The sequence below is a fragment of the Nanorana parkeri genome, unplaced genomic scaffold (genome assembly GCF_000935625.1).
Source record: "Nanorana parkeri isolate BGI_ZX_2015 unplaced genomic scaffold, ASM93562v1 scaffold890, whole genome shotgun sequence".
Classification (NCBI taxonomy): Eukaryota; Metazoa; Chordata; class Amphibia; order Anura; family Dicroglossidae; genus Nanorana; species Nanorana parkeri.
Genome location: NW_017307158.1, coordinates 633,322 through 657,392, shown reverse-complemented (window position 1 = coordinate 657,392; position 24,071 = coordinate 633,322). Strand labels below are relative to the sequence as shown.

The following is a 24,071-nucleotide window of genomic DNA, read 5'->3' as shown; positions in this document are numbered from 1 at the left end:
CAACCTGTTTGTCATTATTAAAGCTGAACTCCAGAGAAAAGTTTCAGTCGGTCCCTCTCTGCACTGCAAGGGTTAACTGCTCATTTTTGCCTGGGGGATTATGCATAAGGTAAATTAGTTACCTTATTCCTCCTTCCACTGGCAGCCTGTGCTGTCCTCCGCTTTGGCGTCCTGAATTGTTGGCCGGCCCTCGGCAACCTTGTGCAAGACTACTGGTATGGGATGATGTCAAAGAGCTGCGACCAGCCAGGCAGCGCAGGGAAGAGGCTTCAGGGATCCAGTTGCACAAAGAGGAGGAAGCCTGCGGAAGCGAAGAATAAGGTAAGCATATCATCTTGCTCATCATCTTCTGGGTGAAAAAAGCAGTTAAATCTGATTTTTTTTTTTGTTTGGTTTGAAAACAGCTTACAACCCCCAAACAATGCTATATTTTCTGAAAGCAGAGGCCCTGTAGAATACAAAATGCTAGTTGCAATTTTTTATGTCGCACGGTATTTGCGCATATGTTTATCAAACCCATATTTTTAGGATAAATTACACTAAAATTAAATTTAGTGCACAGAAACAGAATATAATACCCAGTTTTTTGGTAAAATATGAAAGACGGGGTCACACCAGGGAAATGAATACCAAATATGTCAAGCTTTAAAATTCTGTTCACCCGTGAAACCGCAAAAAACTACAATACCAATTTCCCATAGGCGATGCCTTTAAAAGCTTTTACTACTCATCAGTTTAGTGTTAACAGTGATTGGTGGCCCTAGAATTATTGCTCTCACTCTGACCTTCGCAGGACTCTCACACGTAAGTGTGAGTGTGTGTGTGTGTGTGTGTGTGTGTGTGTGTGTGTGTGTTGCTTTCATTTTGTATTTTTTTTATTTTTTTTTACACAACTTTTATTGCTATCACATAGGGGGCTAACAAGTTCCCTATGTAATTGCAAATATAATGTGACAGGTCCTCTTTATGGAGACATCGGGGGTCTTTAAGACCCCTAATGTCACCCAGGGACCATAAAGAAGCTGAGGAAGCTCCGCTTCTTCTCCTGGCTCTAAGAGCTGGAGAATGTACACGGTGAAACCGGAAGTTATGTAATACACATCACTTCTGGGTCCAGTGAACAGAGGAGAGATAAGCGGCTGATCTCCCTCCGATCTGTCAGAGGAGACCCGATGTGCCGGTCTTGGTCCCGCACGGGGAGCCACCGGAGCCCAGGGAAGCTGGCAGTGAAGGGGGGAGCACGTTCTGCCGCACCGTGAAAGCGATCTGGCAGCTGTATAGACGCCGGATTGCTTGCATCTTAACAGCAATCGCCTGCTGTTTAAAATGATCAGCAGCAACTGTGTTCTTAGTATAACCACTTCAGGACAGGATGTTTTTTGACGGTGGGTGGTTACACACATTTTGTGGAATAATCATGTCAATAGCATTGTCATAAGAATTTGATAGAAGAAAATAATCCTGAAAGCAATAATAAATGCACTGCAGTGTTGTGCTGGTTTGTGTGGGCTTTACAAGTATTTTGACAATGCTTATTTTCATACCTATTATGAGTTTTTGCTACTGGTTTTCAAATAAGAGCCACATCCATTTTCAGTCAAGTCAGTATTTCAGTATATTATCTTTGTCATCTAATGTATCATTTAACATCTAATAGGCATTGAATTGCATCCCAGCACCATCCCCTTATGTTATGGAAGCAATGTTAAATTTGAACTCCAGCCTTAAGTTTCATCTTGCACAGGTGTGCAGGCTCCTCTCCTATACTGATTCTGCTATCACTGAACACTGCAAGCTTCTTACAGTGTACATTAGCAGTTGCATCAATCAAATAGAGTTTGCCTCATTTTCTGTCTGTAAGACGTTCAGCATCATGTAGCCTTCCTCCCAAGTCTTACTGTTCCTGGTCTGTCCCTTTATTCATTGAAACTTACAGGGTTATTCACTAAAGGGTGAAGAGTTTGGAGAAGGCAGGAGAAGTGAACAATCTAGGACAACATAGCTGAACTGGAAAGGGAGCTGAATTGGAGAATTTTTCCAAATCAGCTATGTTGTCCTAGATTGTTCACTTCTCCTGCCTTCTCCAAACTCTTCACCCTTTTGTGAATAACTGTTAGTTCTTTCAATCATAGAGGCTCAACATCACATGAAGGCATTACCTAGGACAGTCTGTATGCTAACCCAACTTGCCTAGGAATGTCTACTACTCCAGAGTGACACCCACCCATCAAGGCATTTTATATTTGCATAACTCCTCCCACCCACTTGCTGCTTGCATCAGGTTTGATGGCTCTTGAGAGGAGTACTGAGGGAGGGGGCTGTGATGTGTTTAGAAAGCACACTGCCTGCGACTCCCACAAATCATGATCTGCCTGCATTACATAGGGAAGCACAGAGACCCATTGAAGAATGAATTAGGTCTAAAATAAGGTATGTTCTAAAAATGGAAAAGTAGCCCCACTGCAAGGGTTAATTAAAAAAAAAATAATTCCCGGAGTTCGACTTTAAAAATGTCAATAGCATGTTGATGAAGGGGGACGAAGGAACCAGGGATTGCAAAATATAAGCAGATTAAATGTCCGTTTTAAAAGTTTCTTCCCTCAAACAAACATAACATTACAAAGTAAATGAGCAAACCCGGTCACATTTCTTTACTCTCCAATATACTTGTCACCTAGTGGCTAATTGCTTTCTGTTAACACATTGTTACATGATCGTATGCATTGTTAATTATAAAACCTAAATAGTATAAACTCCATCAATTATGATTGGAATATTTGAACCCTGATTCACTACTCATATCAGGGGTTTAAGCCCCTGGCATTGACCAGCCGATACACACCCCAAGAAGGACACTCTCTCTTTCTGCAGTCCAAAAGATGTTCTGCGTTGGTGAATTGGAAAGCACTAATGCCAGAGGGTCAGTGCATCATCCAGGCAACTGGGGATCAAATCTGTCAATCTACACATCTTTTTCAGGACAGATTTCTCAAAGTTAGGATGTATGTATAGGAGATGACTTGTCCTTACTTACTCCATGGCCCCTGTAACATGTGTCAGCCATGTTCTAGGGAGGGTAGGAATATATAATCCACGCCCTTCCCACAATTAGAAATAAAATAAGAAAGTTACATTTTGTTTCTGAAGACCCCATGCAGTTGAAGAACTCCAATAATCATTCCTCTCACCAGTGAATTCTTCCCATTGGTTTTCCAGCGATGCTTTAAAGCCACACTCCGGGAAAAATTATAATTTACACTGGGTATGTATATTATTCAAAAGCTGTGTGTTATGTGCAGAGGGCTGCAAAATAGAAAACTCTTACCTTGCAACATGCTGTCCCCTGCATGTATCTCTGAGCTTCTGACTCCAGCATTACAGCACTCCACTTGCATCACCCACCTCTCCTCACTGTCGTCCATTCACAAAATGTCTTGTGTTTTTTTCAAAGAATACAGGGCATTCTGTGATTGGAGGAGGAGAAATGATGTCACATGCCTGATCCATCCTCTCCTCCAGTCACAGAATGACTTCTCAGAAGATCTTCTCTGGTCACAACGGCCAGGAAAGGATGGCACTGAACCAGGAAGGGAACAAAACGCTTGTTGCTTCCAGGTTTAGGGCTGCAACAACTAATCGACATAATCGATTATAATCGATTATTGACAAAGTTGTCAACTTTTTCAATAATCGATTAATCGGCTTCCAATCAGTTGGCCCTGTTCACGGCTCCACACGCTGCCCGCCGCTCCTCCTCCCCACCTCACGCTCGCCGCTGCCAGACCCGCTCGCATCCACGCTCCACACGCCGCACCTCCTCCCCGCCTCACATTTCCTGCCCATCCACGATCGGCAAGGCACGCGGGGAGATGTAGTAAGGAGGAGCAGGGGTGGGGGGATGACAGCAGCTGATAGACAGGTCCAATCTCAGAAGCAAGTTGCTGGAAGACTGCTCAGGTAAGCCTGCACTTTCCCACACATGGTGCTCTATAATGTATTGCTGGGATTTGTATTCCTCTATAGCTGATGGTACATTGTGCTCTATAATATACAGAGCAATGTACCATCAGCTATAGAGGAATACAAATCCCAGCAATACATTATACACTGTATGTATAATGTATTGCTGGGATTTGTTGTATTCCTAAATAGCTGGTGATATTCTGCATTGCGCTGTACAGAGGACTACAAATCCCAGCAATAATATATTATACAGCGCAATGTGGAATACCACCAGCTATAGAGGACTACAACAAATCCCAGCAATAATACATTATACATTGGTGCAATGCCGAATACCACCAGCTATTGAGGACTACAAATCCCAGCAATAGTACATTATACAGCGCAATGCAGAATACCGCCAGCTATAATGTACTATTGCTGGGATTTGTTGTATTCCTCTATAGCTGGTGGTATTCTGCATTGCTCTGTATAATGTACTATTGCTGGGATTTGTAGTCCTCTATAGTCGGTGCCATTTCTGCATTCATTGCTGTATAATTTTACACTTTCCTTTTCACTATATTGCACACCACACTATTTTTTTACTTCCACCGCTCCAAGCTTGCTCCTGTGATGGACTACAATCTCAATACAAACTAGTAGTCCATCACTGGAGCCATTTTTAAAAATGTTTTTTATTGTTTATCCTATTAATCAAACTTAATAATCGGCTAACTAATCGATTTTGAAAATAATCGTTAGCTGCAGCTCTATCCAGGTTCATTCACCAGAGGATGATCAGCCAACAGATGTTGGCTGAACTTCCTCTGCTGTCTATCCGCTCTGCCCGCTGACACCTACCATGGCCATCCCATTAGGAGGGGCAACAGAGCCCAGGATAAATGGTGGGAGGGCCATTCTAGTGTGTGTGGCTGAAGAAATGTAAGCACACTCCCAGCTCTGTTTAACGTCTCGTGCTGCAGCCGACACAAGCCTTACGTCAGTGCCAGCAAAAAGGTAAAGTATAGGTCCAGCCAGTTTTTTTACTTTCATTTTGGATTTAATGGAAAGAGATTAGAATCCCTTTTAGATATTTATCTGCTAAGTGGCATTCCATTAGAGGAACTAATACCAACTTTCTGCCCAACTGACAATGGTCTCATGAGACGGGAGGTGGGGAAGTGTTAACAGCAACACAGACGGCAATGTAAAAAAAAAGCTGACATGGTTGGGTTCTAGTCTTGCCCTGCTTCCCTAAAAAAAAAATATTTCAGTCCTGCTGCTGAAGATTTACCTCACTGCTCACAGCTGTTGTCCGGTAAATGAAGGAAAATCTCTAATAGAGTTTGGAATAGCAATAAAACCTAACTGGTTCTATCACTTCCCCAATCTGACTAAGGAGAGCATATCTGGACATACACTTTAAATGATATATATATAGTACCTATTACCTGTTTTGGTATGGTACTCTGTGATCCCTTTTAATATTAGATCAGTGTATGGTCCTGTATTAAATAACAGAATAAAAGAAGCTATTATAAAGTGTACATGTATTTCTTTCCTTTGGGCAGAGCCCATAATGTAAAATATGCTCATAACAGTGAGTTTCAGTATGTGTCGGGTAATATTAGATTGCTTCAGTGGCCTTCAGCAGGAGCAGAGGTTTTTTCTTTTCTTTTAATGTCTACTGACGGTGCTTGCAATACAGACTACATCCACTCTCAGTAGATTCTTAACAATAATGCAGTAAGTGAACACAGGATAAAAGGATAAACACTTTGTTCTTGATGTTTTCCGTTGGGGAAATGTGCTTGTGCTTTATTAGTTTCTTTTTCTATTGGTACAAGGCTTGCTTTTATAAAGCTGACATATTTTATTTGCTGAAGTTATATATAACTGCTTATTAAAATGAGACAATCCATTTAAGGGGCCAACCTAAAGCCATTTAACTCTAAAGAGGAACTTTAACCATATCTTTAAAATGACAACAAAGACACCTTTTAGAAATGTTTAGTAATGACAATCTACAAAGATATACTTCTAGGTAATTGCAGACTTTGTATTGTTTGCATACCTTTTATTTTTCTTTTCCTCCCCATCCTTCTTACAGTGGTCATTTTTACTAAGGCCAGATTACCCTTTACTTCCTGGAACTCTGGCAAATGTGACTAGAACATGTGACCATGCACATCATCTTAGGGGAGAAAAAAGCCTTTCCCTGGGATCTCAGGAGATTACAGATGAGATTTCTCAGCAATGCTTTGCTGAAGTAATCTTCCCAGGATGCAACGCTTAGGCACATTACATCACTATTGCCCAAGATGACCAGGAAGTAGAAAAACAATAATTGTAAGTAAAAGAAAAATACGTTTGTTAAACTAATGTAAGATTTTCTTTCATATGTGCATGCAGAGCTGCATGCTGAGTTGATTTTTAGTGAAAGGGGGTAAAGGTCCACTTTGAGTATGTTTAAAGATGCTCTCTTTCTATATACAGTTATCTTAATATGAAGGAAACTACCTGTGGCTGTAAACACAAAGTGAACCTTTTATACGTTTTGCATGCATACATACATACATACATACATACATACATACATACATACATACATACATGCATGCATACATTTAAAGGGTCAGTGACCTGACAACCTTAAAGCTCTTCTCCAGGCAAAAAGTAGGGTAAAGTATGAATTACCTCCCACCCCCCTTAACTCATCCTGCAAAATTGTTGGTTTTCCTTACCTGGGGAAGCAAGTTAAACTCACAGAAGTCCACCATCCAGGTCCCTCACCAATGCCATTTCCGGGTGCTGGGGACCACTAACCCAGTGCTGCAGATGCACCTGCGCTGGCTGGTCCCCTACAGTCCACTCGTGCTGACGCCACTCCTCTTCTGGATGCTGAGGGAACTTCACCACTTGACAACCAATAGGAAGTGTCCATATCATGGAGGCAGTGACATGGACACCGGAAGAATCCCGCTGGATGTAAACATAAGAGAGAAGATGGTACTTGAGTTTCACATGACTGTGGATTTAGGTAAGTAGAACAGGCATTATTTTTTTTTGTGTCAGTGATCAATTAGAGCGGAATGGGGTTAATATTGACCTGGAGATGGGCTTTAACTGATAGTTGAAAGTTATTCTGGCTCCTTGACGCATTGCTGTTCCATTTGGTTGTCCTAAACTTTTTTTTCTTTAATTGATCCCTTTATTAATTATAATTATGTTTCTTTGCTAGATCCAACACAAATGGGAGGACTTAGCATGTTGCTCCTAGCCGGGGAGCACGCCTTGACTGCACACAAGGATCAAGCTACGACTGCACAAATAGAAATAACAGAAACAGAGGTGTGTGTATATATGTGTGTCTTTCCAGGTGTGCTTCTGTTGTAAAGCCGACAGTCGGCTCTACAAGTTTAAACAGACTCCCGGCGGCAAAAGTCGCCGGGAGTCTGTTTAAACAGCCCCGATGCTGGCGACGTACACTGTACGTCGTCAGTCACGAAGGGGTTAAGAAACTCCGCACGTTGGTTGTTCCAAACATCTAGAATAACTAAGCACTGTTCTTCTGTGGATTTAGGCTGCCCAAATGCTTTTGTCTCTTCATATAATTCCAGACTGACTCAAGTATGTTGAGATCAGACCTCTGTGGGAGCCCATACCATCACTTCCAGGACCCTTTGTTCTTCTGTTTGCTGATGGTTCTTTATGACTTTGGCTGCATGTTTGGGGTCATTGTCCTGTTTCAATATAAATTTGGGACTGTTCAGATTCCTCCTTGATGGTATTGAATAATGGATACATATCCGCCTGTGCTTTAAAACATTGAGAAGACTGTTAATTCGGTTTAAATCCCATGGGCAGGAATGCAGCCTCAAACCTACAAGGAACCTCCACCATGCTCCACTGTTGCCTGCAAACACTCATCCTTTTACTACTCAGGCTTTCGTCAAGCAACCTGTTTTCTGTTATAGCCGCACATTTCAAATTTCGTCTCCTCAGTCCAGAGCACTTGTTGCCCTTTTTCTGCACACCAGTTCTTGTTTTATCATGCATAGGAGAGTCAATTGGCTTTTTACTCACTTCGAAGGTATGGCTTTTTAGCCATAAGTCTAGTGTAGCATGGATTTTCCTAATTCCTCCTATGCAGATGATTCTGTCCGAATGTAACGATTTATATTTTAACATACATGTTATCGGTAACATTATTTGGTAAAATTGTTTAATCATGCACAATAAATGCCTGCAAAATCTTTATCTGTGTGCAAGTATCCCTGGTAGAACTGATGCTGTTTTTAAAGGAGTGGATATGCCAAATATTGGTTTGATTTAAGTTTTTTTTCTGTATATGCACTTTGTTGGTTGTTGATTAAATATAAAACAATTTTTTTATTTAAAGCATCTTGAGTTGCCATTTTGACACTTTTGCACAGTACTGCTATGTTTATCTGATATTACCTGTTGAAGGGGTATCAACATCCCACAAAGAATCTTTCTGAGCCCCAGCATGTTCCTGCATGGCTAGAGCAGGGAAGGACTTATAAGGGTCAACTAGGAATATAATTAGTGATTAGCTTGGAGTGTGAACCATGGCTTCAGTGGTCCACTGAGAAGCAATATCTTCTTTCATCTCCAATTTAATAACTATCTCACTACAACTTGTTTTCAGTTTAATCCCAAACTTGATATAAACCGCTAACTACACAGTTTTTTACTCTGTCCAGCTACTTTTGTAATTCATACACCTTTGCAGACAGCCCAGGACTGTGACACTACTTACAATAAAAGTTAGAAAATACATTGGTGTCAGTTCCCTATCCATAGCCTGTTATCTGGACAATAAAGGAGAAACTACACACTGAACTCGCACATGTCCCCCTGCAGCACATATGCATGCAGCATAACCTGATTGGCTCCTACTAGTGCCCCTCCCTCTTCTTGTCAGATATGTTCTAAACAGATTCAGGTATTTATGCAAGTTGAATGTAAAAATACATGTAATTGTAAGGGTTATAAAACGTTCTGACACTGGTTTTTATGTCTTCATGGAATTCAGTTTTAGTTATGTTTCCATTAGAACATGAAGTAAATGGGTTGAATTTAAAACCTTCCAAGATAATTCATCAACATGTCCCTTTTTTGTCTGGAAAAAAACGTATTTTCCACAAGAATGCAGTGTTAACACCTACTTGGGTGTAATTGCATTAAGTAATACATAATGTCTGCTCTACCCATACATAAAGATTCCATAAATTAAACTCTGAGACTTTTTTTACTTGGCTGTTTGTACATGTGGATTTTCAGGTCTTGGTGAGCTTCTGTCTAGCCGTAGTTGAAGACCCACTGGAAGTTTGATTGCCCTCGATAGTAATGCCAATTTTCAGATATTGTAGCCAAGATTAGCCTAGCTTGTATCTATTTTATTTTTCTCATTTTGTTGTTGCCAGTTCTGACTTTTCCAGTCTCCTTGGTTTTTTTTTCCTTTAAATGATGTGCTATTATAGCGCCTTATATGCTTTTGTGGCACATGGTTGTAAACAGCTAACCCATCATCGAGTTTTGCTTTTTATTTCAAACAGGGTAAGTATTGTAATCTCCAGAATTTATGTTTCAAACAAACTTTCTCTATTTGCACAGGTATCCTCAACCATTGCACAATCAACTGATTCAGATTCTTTACAGCCAAGTAAGACATCTGCACTATTTGAATTTGCAGAGGTAAGAATTTCCCTGTTCTTTCCTTGTCTAAAATGTGATGGTAAGCAGTGCTACACATTTGCTAGGTATAACTTTGGAGAGAATCTAGCAGTTGAGTTCTAGTTCCAGAAACTCAGTCCTGGCTCCATATCTGCTCCAGAATATATTCATCCTGTGTGGAACTGTGGCAGTAAATGGGTGTTCATGAGTTTTTCCTTTTAAAAATAAGTTTGCAGGTTTATAAACATAAGTTCTATATTTAATGTTGTAAACTATTTGGATAAAATCTTTATTTTGCAAAATAGATTTCAATATACGAGACATGCTTGATACACTAAAAGCCTAGTACCAGTTGCATGCTTGTAAAAAGCCTGTTTTTAATTGACTTGAACCAGAGAATGTGTTCTCTGCTAGTAGAGGGGAAGGAGGGGGGTTTGTCTTGCTCCTCCTTTCAGTCTTTGTAATTTGATCTTTCTACTTCTATCTGTTACATCTGTAAAATGAGCCTCCCAAAAAAATGCTGCTTTTGTTTTTGAGCTTGACAAATGATGGCTGCAGGTGGTGAATATGAAATAATCTTCACAAAAAACTTAATATTTACCTGATTAAAAAGAAAAATATTTTTCAACATGCAATTTTTTTGTATTTGAATATAAGAAATACAAAAATATAAAAAAATTACTATGCATTCCTTTTTAAGGGCTAGTTCACACCAGCCACAATGCGTTGTGGGGCCAGAACTTACTGGATCACATTACAGCTGGCTCACTTTGTTTTGTGGTGGGAGGGGGCGTGGTGCTGCATTGAAGTCATGGCACCGCAGCCACGCTTTCCGGCCATAATGCGATCGCCCGCACCGGAACGTGTGACACATTAGTGCCTGCGTTCCAGTCCGGTGCAGTCAGAAAAAATTGTGCTTGCAGCATTTTTTCTGACTGCATCGGACCGGAAAGCAGGCACTGATGTGCCACGTGTTCCTGTGCGGCCGGTGGGCGTGGCTGCGGTGCCGTTGACTTAAATGCACTGCCACGTCCCCTCCCATCCCCAAAACAAAGTGAGCTGGCCGGAATGCGATCCAGTGCGGTCCGGCACCAATCGGGCCCAAACGCACTGTGGCTGGTGTGAACTAACCCTGAGTATCATTGCTGTAGTTGATAAAATCGATAAGAGAATGTGTCTTTTTCTTTGTTTTTTTTGCTTTATTTTAAGTGCAGTGGTTTTTTTTCTTCTCCATTGAGGGACACAGGAAGTCTTCAAATTCGGGTGATAATGCCTTTTACAGAAGGATTGGACACTGGCAAAAAAAAACTGTAGGCCAGCCCATGATAACCCCTTGTACTACCAGTATGCTTCAGGTTTTGGTAGTGTCCTGGAAAAGGACTAACCTTATTTGCTGTCCACAGATTGGCTTTTGGAGTGCTGTGCCCAGACCCTGCTGGACTGGATGTTGCAGGGCTAGCCTGTATGTGACCTTCGGGCACTGGGTTCTGCGTAAGATGCTTTCTAGACTCCATTCTGTTAACAAGTTAGGAGCCCTTTCCAGAGCCATTGCCTCAGCGCTTCCCATGTCTCTAAGGACTCTTTTATAAACACTCTGATTCCAGATTCATACTCTCCAGTTTAGGATTCGTCTGATTCTTCACTTTTGTATGAGGGTCCTGGGTCTGACAGTATCGTCCCTCGGGGATGTCCCATTTACCTAGTTTCACTCCAGACCTCTATAACACAACTTTCTATCGTTGCGGGAAATGGCAGTCCAGTTGTTTGACATTTAAAGACCAGGCTTTCTTCAGCTTGATGGCTAAGGAATCAAGCTCTGCATTCGGATAAGTCCTTTCGTCCCATCTCCTATTCATCATCCTGGAACTTCAGGCAATTTGGTTGTCTACAGCATTGAACCATCCTGTTAGAGGGTCATCTGGATTCAGTTAGACCAGGGGTCTCAAACTCAATTTAGTCGGGGGCCATTGGACACATGTTTAGTCGCGCGGGGGCCGCTACTATATACGGTACCAGTGTTAATGTCTGCATATGTTACAAGCGGCAACTGCCACCCATTCAAATTAATGATCGGGTGACTGCTGCTGCATGTACACGCCTGCACACCACATGTAATCATATGTGAAAGGATTACATGCAGTTAGGAATCTGTCACTATCAGTGGTTACACAATGGTTTAACCAGGGATAGTGATTGTTTTTGTAACTGTATGTAATCATATAACATAACATAACATGCGGTGTGCAGGCATGTACATGCAGCGGCTGTCACACGATCATTAATTTGAATGGGTGAAAGTTGCTGCATGTAAACATCAGATTAGGGATTTGGTCCCGCGGGCCGGTACTTTGAGACCGCTGAGTTAGACAATGCCATTACAGTGGAGTTCTACAACCATTAGACAGCAACAATAACTCCTAACTGCGGCAATAGATGAACAACAGATCACTGCAGTGCAATGGTTAAGTACTCATTTTCTTCTAGGGTTTAAAATAACAAAGATATACTCACCCGAGCCTTGATCCTGCCTGGACTGTAGACCAGTCCCTGCAGCCTCTATGCCCCTCCACTCCAGAGATGGAATGTTCATCAGCGTCCTCACACTAGCGCATCCTTGGACCACCGGGGGGGAGGCTGTAGGGACCAGTCTAGCAACCAGATGGGAGATCAAGGTTCGGTGAGCATATCTTTGTTACTGTAGACCCTAGAGGAAAATGAGCACTTAACCCTTCCAGTTTGGGGTAGCACCACTGCAGCACTAGTACTATCAAGGGTTAAGTTTCTGCTCTTGCTATCTTATTTCTGATATTGTTGGCCTCTCATTCTTTGATTAAAACGTTTGCACAGGGAGTCTACCATGTGGCTCCCCCTGTTTGTTCCCCTGTGACTCCTTGGGATCTGAATCTGTTTATCTCTATGCTTTAAAAACAGCTGTTTGAACCCATTAGAGACATTCTTCTGTCTACACTCACCCACAAGGTGGTGGTCTTTGTAGCCATCACCTCGACAAGATAAGTGTCTGAACTGATGTCATTATCCTGTAAGCAGCTCTTTTTCATCTTACATAGAGACAAGGTGGTGTTGATACCTAGAACTTCCTATCTAAAGTATTCTCTGCCTTTCGCCTCTACCAGGACATAGATAGTTATTCCATACCTCTGACCAGCTCCAGTTTACTCCATTATCTGCATGTGGTTTGGGTTTTGAAAGTTTCTTTCTTAGCCCATTTCTTTCAGTGATTCTCTTTTGAGTAATTCTGGATGACCCTTGGAAGGGTTTACTGGCTTCTCCTTCTATTATTTCTCAGTTTCTTAGACAGACCATTATGCTAGCTTATTTTCTCAAGCACTGGGTTCCACCCTTTCCCGTCAAGGCGCACTCTACTAGATCAGTGGGTGCTTCTTGGGCTTTTTAGCATCAGGCAAATGTTTCTCAGATTTGTAGGGCTTCTATCTGTTCACACTTTCTGTAAGTCTATCAAATGAATGTTGAGGCCTCGTCTGATGACCGCTTCATTCATAAGGTCCTATAGGCAGCAATTTAAGCTTCAGGCAGTCCCCAGTTTTCTGTTGTTTTTGTGGTCCTGTTAGGTTTTGATTTTCCCACCCCCCAGATGGTCCGCTTTTCAGTGTCCTGAATATAAGAGACTTCCTGTGACCCTTAATAGACTTTCAAAAAAGGATTTTACGGTGAGTATTACATTTCTATTTTATCGTGTATTAAAGGAATATATTGCAGTTAAAGTATACAGAACACTAAATCTACAAGACAAAACTTTATCATTTTCCTATGATGGGGAGAGAAAAGCAAAAACTGGATTTGTTTCTACAAATGTAATTACATACTGCCCTGTTATTTGTTTGTGCCGGTTTCAGTTCCAAGCTCTGGGGCTCGGCTCCATTCTGATTTTGGATAGGAACTACATCAGCTGCAGCCACTCATCTGCAGGTCTGCTGCAGCTTACAGATCTCATTTAGGAAAGGTGACACGTTCTGCACCAACTGCCAGCCATGGAGCCAGCTCCAAGCTCTGGAACCAGTGATTTGTCAACTCTAGTATATATCTTTTTAACATGCCTTTTCTTGTCATTGCTGAAAATGTTACGCCCTGAAAGTCCAACTCCACTACAGCCAAAATGTTTTACAGAAAAAAAGAGTAATAGAAAGAGTAATAGAAAAAGTGGAGGGTAAAAACGTATTTTTTGCGGTTTTGGCTGATGAGGAGATTGGCCATTTCTTTTTATCCCTAACACCATGACAAGAAATAAGAGGACTGGGGTGCACTTGGAAATTAAGGCACATATAGCAATAAAAAAACTCAGAGGTTCTAACCCTTCTATGTGCTAAAAAGAGCTATTTTCTGTCTCTGTAACCTATTGTTGAGATCTCCTTTATTGCAAGCTCAGTTTTTGATAATGTGTATTTCATTCAGATTTCTTCCAGTGCACCAAATTTGGAGGTCTCGTCTCCTAAGCGATGTGATAAGTCTGCACTGTTCCAGTTTGCTGAGGTACGGGATTTGCAACCATATCATATGTATCGTTTTTTTAAATGTGTAAATGGATAAACACTAGGGATTCACCGAAATTTCGGCTGCTGAAACATTTTGGCCAAAAATGCTGACAGTACCATAATGGCCGAAAATTCAGTGCATCTCTAGCTTCTCTCCTTCCCATTGCACTGCCGGGCTGTGTCCCCTCCATTGCCCACTGCTTTCGCCCACCTCTTTCGGCAGAGGTAGCGGGGATCCGGGGGGGGACACAGACTGGCGCCCAGCAGGGGAGGAGAGAAGCTTTCAGAATGCTGTGTGTGCAGGAGACAGCTCTCGCAGGAGGCCGAGCTGTCCTCCCAAACAGCCCGGCTCAATCCATGATTATTCAGCAATGGGGAATGGCAACCAGCAATCACGGATTGCTGAGATTTGTAGTCTTGCCATTCTCTGTTGCTGTATAATCGTTGATTATACAGCAACAGAGAATGGCAACCTGCTATAGAGGACTACAAATCCTATGAGGCTATGATTATACAGCAATTATACAGGGGTGCTTGCAGATCGCACCAGGGCTGTATTTGGGTCTCACCAGGGTTGTGTTTGGATCTTACCAGAATTGCATGCACACTGCACCAGGGCTGCGTTTGGGTCTCACCAGGGCTGCGTGCGGGGCTCTGTGAGCGGGTGCCGGACTCTGCATGCGGCTGTTGGGGTCACTAGGGCTGAAAGGGTGGGATCCAGACTCCAGGGCTGTGCTGGTGGGTGTGGGGCTGTCCTGTGATGTGCCAACGCGGGGAAGGAGGAGGAGGCAATGTGCAGCCGGACAGGCACGATCAAAGACGGCTGCCTGAGGACACCAGCACGCTCAGGCAGCCGAACTTCCTGAAACATTTAAAGGGCCAGTGTCTGCCTTTTTAGTATGGGGGTACAAGTACTCCTGAAAATGCCTTGCATAGGCCCTTAGATATAGGGGTTGCAGAAAAAGAGATTGAGGACTCTGTGTCCTCAATCTATTTTTCTGTCTTAAAAGGGAAATATAAGGGGTCTGTTTAGACTACTGATATTTCCCTAAAGCCTCTTACAGTAAAGTTAAAAAAACAGGAAAAATAGAATGTAAGTTTTTAAAAAGGTTGGGGGAAAAAAAACGTCAGTTTCGGCCTGACAATTTTATTTTTGGTTCCATTTCGGTGCATCCCTAGTAAGCACCCATGTTGAGAACAAAGGATATTGCTTTTTATTTAATGGTTCTGTTCAGCTGCAAATTAAGAAATGTAGTAGAGTTGAAATAAACACAGTATTGTTACCAAAAAAAAATCTATATAAATATTGTGTTCCTGTAAATTTGTATAAATGTGAGTTTGTGAGACTTTATTTTTTTTTTTCCTTGTTCATAGAGGAGCACAGGAATTCAGATTCTTTTGGGGATACTGCCAGAGGAGCTGCCAGCACTTCTAACTACATTTTTTAATAACTTTTTCTTTTCTCTTCTTTGTGGAGTTTTTTTCCACAATGACTCAAAGATTCCGTGCTACACGGCTACTTGAGCTGGTCTCTATGTACCAGCTATCTGGATCATCAATTTCTTAGCACTAGCTTTAAAGGCCTTACCCAGACCCCACTGGACTGTACTTTACATGACTAGTCTGGAATGTGACATTATGGCACTTTTCTGACCTGTGTACCGTGTTAGCTGCAGAGCACTTTCTAGGTCCAGAGCCATGGCACAGCCCCAGGTGCAACCTTACCTCTGGAGACTTACTTTTGGGAGTATGGCCAGTGGGGGTGAAGCACCAGGAGCTATCTTGCTATAGCACTGCTGGGCACCTTGCACATTTCCCACCACTGCCAGTTTTTACGGTAGTAGAGGTTAATCTGAGGGACTGAGCACATCTGCTAAGTGGAATGTCGCTTTCTGTCCTGCTATTAAGCGTAGAGGAAGCATCATCCTGCTCCTGCTTTGCAAAGCATCTTGTGAAATGCGAATCTCCAGCTTGTTTCTACAGCCCTCCCATGATGACCTGGTCACCTCCACCCATCCGACCCTCATCCGCACCACCTGCTTGGGTTTGTGAGTAACTAAAACCTTGTCTCGCAGTTGGACCTACATGCATTGCTGCCACAACACTGCAGCATGTCTTTTATATAGACACAGAGGGGACAGTCCCTCTACTGTGGCTGACACCAGCTCAAATTCTCCTAATGGTTCCGATAGGCATTTACTTGATATCCTTTCAGGGAAAGGATGCCCGCAGATTGGATTCCAGTGACCCTATAGGTATAGGGTCTGCATCATTGGAGTCTGCCCTAGCTTTATCAAGTGATGCAGAGTCCCCTACCCTGGCTTCTAGGGCATCTACTGCAGTCTCTCTGGACTTTGTGGCCATACTCACCTGATTCCTCTTGGATACATACCACAGAAGTTCTAAGCATGCTTCAATGCCACCCCTGCAGAACCTAGCTCTGACTTTTCAGGGGCCTTAGCACAGACCAGGCCACCAGTCACTGTAACTATCTTTAACTCAGAATCATAGTCCCAACATTCTGTCTCTGAAGATACTTTTTTTGAGGCACTGCAGTCTCCAGCTGTCACCTTAGAATTACAAGGGGTTGTTTCTACCCTTATTGATGCAGCACATACTACCCTGCATGTGGAGAATCTGAAAGCAACCAGAAGGGTGCTGGTCCTCACCTGCAGGTGTGTCAGAACTGTTTCTCCCTGAGCGGGAATTTGTTAAATTTGTTACACTGTGCAACTGTCAGTGTATCAAGGAAAACACTTGCCAGGTAGAGGGCAGGGTAGAGGATTCTGTTGATCAGCAGTTGTTTTCCCTTTTTTAGTCCTAGGCTTGCTCTGGCAGGTTCTGCCTTTTGATCCTGTGTTGGCTGTGACCTTACTCTGCCAAACTGTGGCAACATTTTGGTAGATCCCTCAAAAGTGACCTCTCCACTGTCGGGGTAGACTTTTTAATTGAACGAGTGGACGAGATGTCTGGAGCCTTAAGCTATGATAGCTTCAAACATCTAAAGTACTGTCCCTCGTGGGTCTGTTGTCCATACAAATGCAGAAGTACCTTTTAGGATCCCATGAGAAACTAGAGCATGCTTCTGTTTCGACACGGGGAGAATTTGGCTAAGACTCAACCTTCTTCGTCCACTTTTCCCCTATTTACAAGTATGGGGCTGTTTGTGAATCCTTCTAGATTCAATGGAAGCTTGTACTAAAGGCATTTAGGTGCAGAGCCCCCTTTGCTATTTCCCTGCTCGCTGCACTCACAGTTGTGCCTCCTGCTTTCCTTCATGCTTTGGATTTCTTACTTCTTGCTTCAGACCTTTTTTTAGCTAGGGTTCCGGAGCTGGGCCCCATCCAGGCCACAGCTTTTCTTTCTGTCTCAAAGAATTTCCCTTTCCTTGGAACATGCTGGTTCCCCAGTGGTACTCTGTACCTGGTCACCCTGTTGGGGATCTGAATTAGCAGTGTCATACATGTGCACCTCATACGCTTCAGATACTGGTTTCTCCTTTCTCTTCGGATGTTGGGGGACCCTTTTTATTAGGACATCTCCCTTTCCACGCTTTCTTCTCAGCTTACCTCAGCTATTGCCTTCGCTATTGCAGATTAAGTTCCTGAGGTAGTCCGTCCTCGGTGTGTCTACACAGCTTCACCTTTAGGTAAGGACTCTGGCCCTATATCCCAGGGTGTTCTCTCCTGGGAGATTCTTCTATCCCTAAGCTGCCTTTTGGTCTTGATTCCCGTGAAAGAGTTTAATGCTTCTATGTGTGCCCCAGACCCTGCTCAGCAGCTCAAGCTCATCAGAGGAGGACCCTGTGCATCCCCGAATGGTTGGTAGGCAAAGCACACAAGTCTTCTGCTGTAGGTAACTCCAGACAGGCATGGAGAACCCCTTATTGACTTCAGGGCACTCGTCCAACTAAAGTTAGGTCCCCTTTCTCTGACAGACTTTTGGAGCCTGTTGAGGAAGAGCCTTAGGTTTCCTCCTTTGGCTGGCCCACAATGTTTTGGAATTGCCATTGCCCTTTCCTCCTGTAGATGGCAGTATAGGTGTGAATCTCAATTCCTGTGCCCTTTAATGGACTCTAAAAGGGTTTTACAGTAAACACAAAATTCGTATATTTTATTAATGGGTCAGAAAGAAACTTAATCCATTTTTGTTTTGTTTTTTTGCTATAGATATCATCAAATACGTTGCAGGTTAACAGTCCAGATCCTCCGAAATGTTGTGAAAAGCCACCCCTCACCCATTTAGCAGAGGTAATCTAATACTGGGAGTGTAAACGAAAAAAAAAAACAACTCCAGCCATTTTTTGATAAAGTGGGAATGTTAAAGTTCTGTGAAGTTTTTATTGTGGTCTGTGTCCCTGTTGAGGAGATTTCCTCATTTCCTTTTCCTTTCCCACTTTCTCCAAAACTAAAAGTACTTTAAGGTATATAATTAGGGATGTAATTCAAGCTAATAAATAACTGTTCCATGCAAGATAATAAATAGGGATGCACTGATACCAAGTAACGTACTTAGTACAAGTACAGATACTTTTCGTGCTTAGTTAGGAGGCAGTTGTGACAGTTTTTCTAAAACACTAATGATTTCAGGACAGTGGTGGAGCGCCAGAGCCCAGTCCCAGATGCAATCGCTGCAACCCTGATAGTTTCCATGAAAATGCCAAGTATCGGCACTGGTATCGGTGCATCCCTAATAATAAATGATGGCATGAGTAATACAACATATATTTAACCGTATTAAAAACATGTTTTCAGATATTAATATATTTCATTGGTACTTGGCTACCATGCCATGGTCCACTGCCAGTCCCGTAACTGGGCACAGAAACATTCAAAAACACAAACAAAAACCCATTATTCTCACCATCTTTTCTTTTATTATAAATGTATCTTTCACCTTTAAAGTTATTTCACCAAAACTAACCTCAAGTAATCCCCAGACTTTTTCTGTGTTAAATACCAATTATTTTATGGGCTTCTCAGTATAAAAATGAAAATAAAGGTATGTTAATTTTCTCTCAGGGGCCAAGACACCCTAATTAACACGGCTTTTTTAGTCTTCACCAACAGTCCACTCTTAACTTAATGGACTTTTAATTTCTTAGAGGCCCTGGGGTACTACATGTGCTTATCTTTCTGCTCAAACTTAATTTTAGTTATAGATCATTTGTGACTCCTCCTTATTTTGTTTGGCCTAAAATGTGGAATATAACATGGGTGCAAAAAATGAAAAAAGGGCCTCAGTCATGAAGGGGTTAAACCATTTTCAAAACTTGCATAGTAATCTTTGTAAAGTTTCTTTTCCATATCATCATTGCATTGTGTTAGCCATATATTAACGTATCTCAGTACTTTTTTTTTTCTTCATTGTATGACTGATGGGTCTGTTGGTTTTGAGTGTAGATTTCCTCAAGCTCATCACATTCCGATTCATCTACATCAGCAAAGCAGTGTGGGACATCAGCATTGTTTCAGCTTGCAGAGGTAACAACCATAACATTTTTCAGCACCTCCTTAATACTTGGGGAATACAGCAGGGATACTCCGATTAAACCCTTAAGAGAAGCCTAGTTATTTATGCCCACACATGTACTTTATGTATCTTCAGAATGTTGTTTTCCAAATTGGTGTCCTGGTTAATTATAATATAACATACATCATAGGTAAATATATTCCATATGTTGTCATGTTTACCAAAGGGATGGACAGAAGAGCTCTCTTAAAATTAAAGTCTTAAATCAAACAAAAATGTAAAAAAGTTAAAGGTGTATTATTCATCTTGGCATAATAGAGAGTGCCATGCAAATTGCTTTTTGTACTTGGGTCAACTATGCAGCCAGAGCTGCTGGTTTATAGTACTGATACAGCCTTATTTTGTAGCCATTTATTCCAATACAGCTGTTTCAGGAGTGTTGGTCATCATCGGTACCGTGTGTGGGAAACTGTGGCTTCTATGGATAAGGGTTTATGGAACAAAGAGTTAGTATGACAATACAGGTTATGGTGAGGTGGAGTAAAAGGAACCAAAAAGTCTCTCCCTGAACCAGTTTTAAAAGTCATGACTCTTTTAAAAAAGATCAACTCTGCTTCATACTGCTTTAGTGGAATGGTTATTTGTTCCTTTTACTCCGTCTCACCATAACTTGTCAGGTTATACTAGTGATTTGTTCCAATATATACCAAGTATCCAATGCATTATGCACCACAAGGAACAAAAGATTTCAGGAGCATTTTGAGAACCTGAGATTGAGGCAACCGTTGTCAGTGACACAGTTTTACAGTTATCTCTGAAATAATATTGTATCTTTTAGAAAAAGAAAATTTTACTTTAGCAATATTTATATTTTTAGCTATTTGTATTTTTTTTCTTCATCTGATGTCCATTTCTTTGTAGATGTGTGTGGCGTCAGAAGCAGTGAAAATGGACATTTCAGAAAATATCACTCCAGAGAAATTGAAAGCAGGGGTAACAGATGAAGGCATGATTTGCAGCAGCCTGAAGGAATGCACTAATGTCTCTCAAGAGGAAGGTTTTAGCAATGTTAAAATTAACAAACATTACTCACCTTCCCCAGAGCATTTGGACATGCACTATGATGGACTTCTAAAACAAGAGAGAATTAAAAAGAAAAAGAAGAAAATCAAAACAGACAATGATGAGAAGGAGTCTCCAAAGAAGAGCTGTAAAAGGAGGCAGTCCTCAGAGTCAGATATTGAAAGTGTCATGTACACAATAGAGGCAGTTGCAAAGGGAGACTGGAGTGTTGAAACACCTTCAGTTTTACCATGCAAAAAAGTAAGTTCAGCTGCTAGTCCAAAACATAACTTATCTGAATTTAAGCCAACCAAGAAAAAAGTGAAATCGAAAGAGAAGAAAGAAAATGATAAAGCTTTCGAGACTACCAAAGACTTGATAAAACCAGAGCCCATAAATACAATATCTACCATGGAATCACCTACTGAAGTACCGGAAGAGATAAAGGAAGAACCACTATCTCCTGCAGAGGACATACCTATGTTATGTATGTCAGAAATACTCAAAACTGAAGACTGTGACATTAGCAAAAAAACTGAGGCCTGTGGGTCAAGGAAGTCGGAGAGGGCCGGTAAAGGAGCTCTCTACAAAACACTTGTATCAGAAGGGATGCTGGCAACTTTACGGGCCAATGTTGACAGAGGTAAGCAGCAGGTCAAGTTGTGCACCCGGCTTCATTCTCTTCATCTAACAGGTGCTTGGAGTGTACACTGCACTGCACATATGCCTCAGACAATGTACACAAAGACAAAACATTGCTAACAGACAGTACCAGCTAGAATGTCATTGCTGATAGCAAAGGCTCTGGAGCTGTCATGCTGATCTTGGCTTTACCACCTAATTAAGTAAATCACCTGCAGCAAACACATTACCAGTAAAGCCTAAAGACTTCAATGTGATTTTGCACTTGCTACAGAATTTTACTGCTCCAGGAAGAGTTAATTGCCTAGCACCGGCCCCTCCCTTTTTGCACGTCATTGCCTTTTCCTCATCGGGGAGTATCTAGTTACAGTCTTTGTTGGCAAAGCTCCTCCGCCTCTCCCCTTACCTCCCTACATACCCTTTTATGTAAATGCTAGGGAAGAAGCAAAGGGCAGTACTTTAGAGATCACATCCAAGGGGCATCTCAGGGCTTTTGGATGTCTACACAAAGGAGGATTATACAGGTAAATGACCTGCCTAAAATATGTAAATACACATAATTTTATGGGATTTTTTTAAATCAGTGGCCTGGCAACAGGGTCACCTTAAATCTTTTCAAATATTTGATCAACAAAATCTATTTCAGCATTCAGAGAGGTTCACTGGTCTGTGGCATTGTACTTTGTCAAGCATTTGACATGTAGCTGTGAGTTTTTCAGTTGTCTAATGTCTCTTCCTTAAATCTCTAGGTAAAAGAAACCCAGGAAAAGGTGGCTCATCTGACCATGAAGGTTGCTGGAATGATGACAACTGGTCCTTTAGCCAAAGTGGGAGTAGCGGAAATAAGAAACTGAAGAAAGTTAAGCCAAAGGAGGAAGGACCTGTTGGGTATGCAGTCCATATGAGAGTTTTCCTTATGAACTAATGCAGTGTTTTTCATTAGGAAATTATTCCTTGCAGGATCTCCCACCAGAACTGGCATTTTGAAGTCCTTTCATTATTTATATTATTATGCAGTACAGAGAAAATATCCTACCACAGTTGATCACATTTCATATTAAGAACTAGCCCAGACCACTAGTATTAAGCACTATATATTTGGCTTTCCCATAGATCAGTGTGGGACTGATATGTTTAGGCAATGTAAATTTGAATGCATTAGGTAGGTCACCTTGGGCTTGGTAGGTGATGGTTTACTATCTGGGGTTAACTTGGTTAAGGGTTACATTTAAGTTATGTATAGCAGTTAAATGTGTTTTGGTTAAGGATTAAGCAAAGAAGAAGGGAATGGCTTAAGTATTAACTATCCTAAGATTTAACTCTTAAGAGTTTCTTTTCACAGCAAGGTTTGGTTTAGCTGGTAAAGTGTAAAGGTGAGGTTACCTGTTAGGGTAGGTTAGGTGATTCGTTCATTTGCAGTAGGGATGCACCAATACCAATTTTTACCGCTTTACAAGTACAGTGATTTGTTTACTAGCATCCCGAGGTAGCGTGGGCCCGGCTTCCGGGCCAATCAGGAAGTCTGCTTCACGCTCCCTTGTGACACTGCAATGCAGCCTGGCTTCCTGACCAATCAGGAAACCAGATTATAACCTGCCACCCGGCTTCCTGATTGGTCAGGAAGCCAGGCTGCCCTGCAGTGTCACTAGGCAGCTTGAAGCCGGCTTCCCTGCCAATCAGAAAATCGTGAGGTTGGTCATCACCAGATGCCCAGCTTCCTGATTGGCCAGGAAGCCGGCTCCATGCTCCCTCGCGGCACTGCCGGTCAGAGGGAATCTCCCTCTAACCAGCAGTTCCGGTATCAGGGTAAGCATGAGTATGGAAGGGTTAAACCCCCTGTCCGTTTTTATGCTACATGTGCCCCATTTGGAATATTTCCTTTTACAGAGACGGAACAGGTGGTAAGGGAACCCCTCCAAAATGTTTTGACAATTATCACCAGAACAGTTGTTCCCATTGGAAGTCTGGCTCTCCTACAGAAGAGAGTCGCTTGCTCTCCACCTTACGCACAAGGTGAATGGATGAGGGAAGAGGAGGGTGGAGAACGAGCGATTTACTGTATAATAGACAGACCTGGCAGTCTCCGTGCTGAAAGGTTAGCACATACAGTAATGTCCAAGATGAATGAAAGTGTTTTACCTAGTACAGCATCTTCCACACATTGCACACACCATTAGAGGTAATTTATTTTTACATAGCAAATGTAAATTCCCCGAGTTAAGGTTTCAGTTTTAGGTTGATGAGTGTTAGCGATAGGTTGGGGGTGAGGGGCATAGATTAAACTTCCCATTATCTGGCATCCACAGGGATTGGCAGATTCCAGATAAATGTAGTTTCTGGTTTTTGAGAGTTACTATTAAAAATAGGTCTAACTTATGTTATACCCTATACTATACCATACCATAACATAAACTCTGTATTGACTTCATATTAATATTGAAATGCAGTTATAAAAAACAAATTAAAAGACACATTTAAAGTGAAATTAAAGGATATTTCCCCCTTAATGTTAATGTAAGGACTTACCTTTAATCATGCCTCTCAATCCGATCATCTTCTTCTTTAGTGTAGTTTTCAGATGTCCCTCCACCGCTTGTGCGTGTCTCCAATCCAGCGCTGACTCCTCTGTCCTCCTCTTCTCTGATGTCCCACGGAATCTGTGCGGCTGCACACTGCTCCATAGACTTACCTTGTGTCTCTCCTCATCTCCCGGCCGAACATCTGAATTGCGCATGCCCC

General features: G+C 42.0%; 1 protein-coding gene across 1 annotated transcript in view; it reads left to right on the top strand.

The window, feature by feature from the left end:
* Positions 1–24,071, top strand: part of BBX (BBX, HMG-box containing) — a 62,506-nt gene that overhangs the window by 29,873 nt on the left and 8,562 nt on the right. Inside the window, exons 4-10 of the mRNA XM_018565836.1 lie at positions 7,187–7,296; positions 9,586–9,666; positions 14,077–14,154; positions 18,326–18,406; positions 19,559–19,639; positions 20,550–21,333; positions 22,082–22,220. Coding sequence (XP_018421338.1) covers positions 7,187–7,296; positions 9,586–9,666; positions 14,077–14,154; positions 18,326–18,406; positions 19,559–19,639; positions 20,550–21,333; positions 22,082–22,220 — 1,354 coding nt within the window. The remainder of the gene's footprint in view (positions 1–7,186; positions 7,297–9,585; positions 9,667–14,076; positions 14,155–18,325; positions 18,407–19,558; positions 19,640–20,549; positions 21,334–22,081; positions 22,221–24,071) is intronic.